General features: G+C 50.1%; 1 protein-coding gene across 1 annotated transcript; it reads left to right on the top strand.

The window, feature by feature from the left end:
• Positions 1-3649: 3649 nt before the first annotated feature.
• On the top strand, positions 3650-4333 carry LOC125529554 (probable auxin efflux carrier component 9; the record flags this gene model as incomplete). Its single annotated transcript, XM_048693960.1, is given in 1 exon segment — positions 3650-4333. A coding segment is annotated over 1 exon segment (532 nt), but the record flags the coding sequence as incomplete, so codon positions are not given.
• Positions 4334-4345: the final 12 nt, after the last annotated feature.

Raw genomic sequence — 4345 nt, 5'->3', positions numbered from 1 at the left:
ATTGTCCTTTTGGTTTTTCAATGTATTCTAATTTGTTTCTTTTTTAACACCTTTTTCTATTTATTCTATCAACTAAATGATCTCTACTCCTAATGTCTCAGTTGGTAGTCTCCGTTTCGGGTTTATTTTCGTTCCACCTCCTGAGTAAGGGAGAGGGGGAGAGAGAGTGAGGAAGAGGGAGGGAGAGGGTGTGTGTGTGATAATTTGATGGTAAAAAAGATCGTCAATGTCACTTAATATGTATGAGAATATTAAATATAATATTAACATAATTGATATTGAACTTTTAAACTTAATATGGCCCCGTTGTAACGCATGGGCGTTTTTCTAATGAAAATTAACGTAAATCTTTACATAATTAGCCACTTGTCAAGTTATGATTGGAAATAACGGGGAAGGGGAGCCCACCTCATGAAAATCAGGCGGGAGGTGGAGTGAATTAAGGGAAAGTTAAGTTGGATCACGTAGTGGGCTACTACTAGTAGTAGTATTATTGCCAGTTCAAAAAAAAAAGTAGTATTATTGCCCGTTAGCCTGTTCTATTGTACTGGCAATCTATTCAACGTGGTTTTGCGGGAGCAATCAACCTGAAATCGAGAGTTTTCCATGCAGTTTGGCTCCAAACTACATGCGAAAAGTCTTGATTTCAGGTTGATTCCAAGATACTGGCAACCTATTCAACGTGGAGTACTCCAAAAGGAGAGTTGAAAGAGTAATACCGACTCTGAATTTATCACCGGGTGATTTTATCTGGTCATGTCAAAGTGGGCTACTCACGATCGATCAAGGTGATTTCTCGGCGTCTGGATCCGAGGGCAAACTAGATGCGCTGCATTCAGCTAGTCGTATGCGCACGAGTGGCCTACCCATTCTCTTGCTCGAATTCTTTGGGGTAAGAGAAACCGTTAGTTTCCTCGGAGAAACGGCGGCCGGCGGCTATTAGCGGTATGTAGCGCACTTGCAGAACAGGAGGGCGGATATAAGTTTCTGTTGCAAACACGTCGATTCCCACTTAGTAGTATGCAGCATGTTCGTCGTAGCAACTAGCAAGTGACTACTTTGCGTGCTTACTATATATGTCAACCAATGGTAGCCTCGATTCATTAGCTAGCAAAGTGCGCACTTCCCATGTTTGTAAATAGATGGCTTTATAGATGACAGGCGCATTATCAAATTATTGTGCCCTTTTTTGTTATGACCATGTTAACTGAACCTGAGTATATACATAAACACAAGATTATAAAGGCTCTCACAGCTGTTAATCCTGCATTCTGTGATGAGCATCACAACACCCACTATGCAGGAGCTCTCCTCGAAACGGCTCGACGCCTGCGTGTCGAACGACCTTTCACCATCTTATCATTCACTCACGTTTTTCGTTTATGTGTGTAATAAAATGTAAAACGACAGGCAGAACGGGAAACAACTCATTAGCTTTCCAGCACGCACGAGAAAAACAGATGAAAAGGTCAAACATCGTGTGGTTTGTCAAACAAACATGGCACCGCACGTTTGCATGCATGGTTTGGTGCCATTGCAATCAAGAGACGTACGTACGTACGTACTTCCTCAACTCAAACATCGTGCAAGTACGTACCGGGTTGAACTTGTCTCGATGAAAGTAGAGCATGGCAGGCGCGATACAAACTTGACCGCTAGAGCTGGACAGTAGACACGGAGTCGTACATGGAATTACGCGTCCTCCCGTCGTGCCTAAGAGTATCTCCAATCGGTGCTAAAAAAAAACTCCGCGCATTAAAATTTTATTTTTTTAAGCGCCGCACAGCTCCAGCAGATGCTGTAGCGTCAAAAGTTTTGGACGTTCGCTGAAAAACGCTATCGCGCGCAGCATATTTTAGGCTCCGGATTGCGCACGCTTCACAATTTGCACTGTGTGCTTTTTGTGCATGCGTTTTTGGGCGTCTGCAAAAGCAATGTTGGTCCCGACACACTACAAATACTAAAGTGACGCGCTATAATTTTTAGAGAAAAGTATACTTTTCGTCCCTCAACTCTGGGCAGAGTCTATATTTGGTCCCTCAACTATGAAACCAGACAAATTACACTCTTAACTTTTAAAACCGGACAAGTTTCGTCCCTTCTTTTGGTTTTGACCGGTTTTTGTGGTTTTGACTTTTGACCGATACATGCTGACGTGGCAAAGAAAACCCCCAGATTGACATCCTGATTTTGCTCTCTCTCTCGTATTCCCCTTCTTTCTACGTGGATGAGCAAGCTGCGGGCCGGAGCACGGCGAGGAGCAAGCTGCTGGAGGTGGTGGTCTGGATAGCATGAGCGTGGCGCCATGAGAGGGGATCGTTGGGGCTCGACCTGCTCCTCACCAGGATGGAGCACAACGCGGTTGTGGCCAGGCTGGGGCCCCTCGCGGCTATGGTGGTGCGTGCCGTCCTCGCCCGCCGAGTTCGTCGCGCAGCTTGAACCCATCGCTCCCATCGTATTTTGTATTGCGCAGCGGCGGCGGCGCAGCGTCTTCACCCAACATGCTACGTAGCTGCGCGTCCCAGGCTCCTGGCCATTCAACTCCCGGGTTCCTGCTACACCAGAGAGCTACGGCCAGCAGGTGGTTGTGCGCGCGGACTCACATGATGGCTTGGAGCAGCATGTTTAGTGGCCAACGGGGCAATCGGCGGTGCGTGGTAGTTAGCAGGGCCACCAATGGTGGCGGCACTGGCTCGTGGACTCACGGTCACGCTCTGTTGTGGCGCGGTGCAGCATTGCACGTCAACAGTTCGACGAAAACGTCCACAGGAGATGGATGAAGAGAAATAGAATTATCGTCATGTGGACATGACCCGGTCAAAACCATGCTGGGTTAGCATGGATACTGCTTCAGTTGAGCCGGGGGATGAAACTTATCCGGTTTCAAAAGTTTGAGGTGCAAGTTGTCTGGTTTCATAGTTGAGGGACGAAATCTAGACTTCGCCAAAAGTTCAGAGACGAAAAGTATATTTTTCTCTAATTTTTATTGGGCGCCAATTTTTTATGCGGCCGTTGGAGATACTCTAATGCAGTCGCCCTGCAAATTTATGCAGACCTGCACCGCATCGAGGAGGAAAACCGCCCATGGAGTTCGGCCACTTTTTGCGATTCCTTCTCCCATGTGACCAGAAAATACAGCAATGCATGATCCTTGGATCTGTTAGATGGCGTTCCCTAGCTTGATGAACACTGTGAAAGCACGGCGAGAGTAACCAAAATGAATTCGAGTTCTTCTTGTTGCCCCCTTGTTGACTTTTTAGGCTCTGACAACTACAACTCGTAGTCGTAGTACTACATCACATGACCCGTAGCTCATGCCAAGACAGAATCCGGTTTAAACCACCTGGCTGGACACAGGGAAAGCGTATCGCACGCTGCTATTCCCAGAGCATGCATGATGACAACTCACGATGCCTCAGGTTTCCATTATCAAGTCCCACTGGCGGCGTCGTGCAGCCGTACATAGTGCGCCGCGCACACACACCACCTTTCTGGTTTCTCTCCTCAACGAACGGACCTGCTTTTCCATGATCCAAAACCATGGACGAAACCCCGAGTTCCGTCGCGAGTCCAATCCGCGTCAACCCGGGACGGGCCACTATATATACACACGAGCGTCCCAGCCAAAAAACCCAAACCCTCCCTCACACCAAGACACTACTGGTACCACAAGAGGAAGCTTAGCGCACCCACAGCTGCACGAAACCGAATCCTCGACGTCGATTCAGAGAGGCGTGGTCGATCGTTCCTGATCGATCGGTCCGAAGTTGGACCGTAGCGTGTGCTTTCTACTAGGGCGCCATGATCACGTGGCTGGCCGTGTACCATGTCGTGGAGGCGATGGCGCCGCTGTACACGGCGGCGGTGCTCGGGTACGCGTCCGTGCGGTGGCTCAAGGCCTTCTCCGAGGAACAGTGCGCCGGGATCAACCACTTCGTCGCCATCTACGCCGTGCCCGTGCTCATCTTCAACATGGTCTCCACCAACAACCCCTACGCCATGAACGGCCGCCTCGTCGCCGCCGACACGCTGCAGAAGGCCGTCATGCTGATCGGCCTCGTCGCCTGGGCCGCCTGGGAGTCCCGCTCGCGCCGCCGCCGCCGATCCGACGGAGGCGGCAAGGCTTCGGCTGCGGTTGCAGCGGCCTCCCCGCTGCAGTGGGTGGTGACCGCCTTCTCTGTGGCGTCGCTGCCCAACACCATCATCATGGGCGTGCCGCTCCTCGGCGGCATGTATGGGGCCATGTCCAAGGACCTCATGAAGCAGATCGTCGTCATGCAGTTCTGCGTCTGGTACAACGTCGTCATCTTCATCTACGCGTACATGGCGGCCCCCCGCGCCCGCG

This window comes from Triticum urartu, unplaced genomic scaffold (assembly GCF_003073215.2).
Source record: "Triticum urartu cultivar G1812 unplaced genomic scaffold, Tu2.1 TuUngrouped_contig_5687, whole genome shotgun sequence".
Taxonomy (NCBI): domain Eukaryota; kingdom Viridiplantae; phylum Streptophyta; class Magnoliopsida; order Poales; family Poaceae; genus Triticum; species Triticum urartu.
Note: the sequence above shows the minus strand (reverse complement) of the source record. Positions and strands in the feature narration are given on the sequence as shown.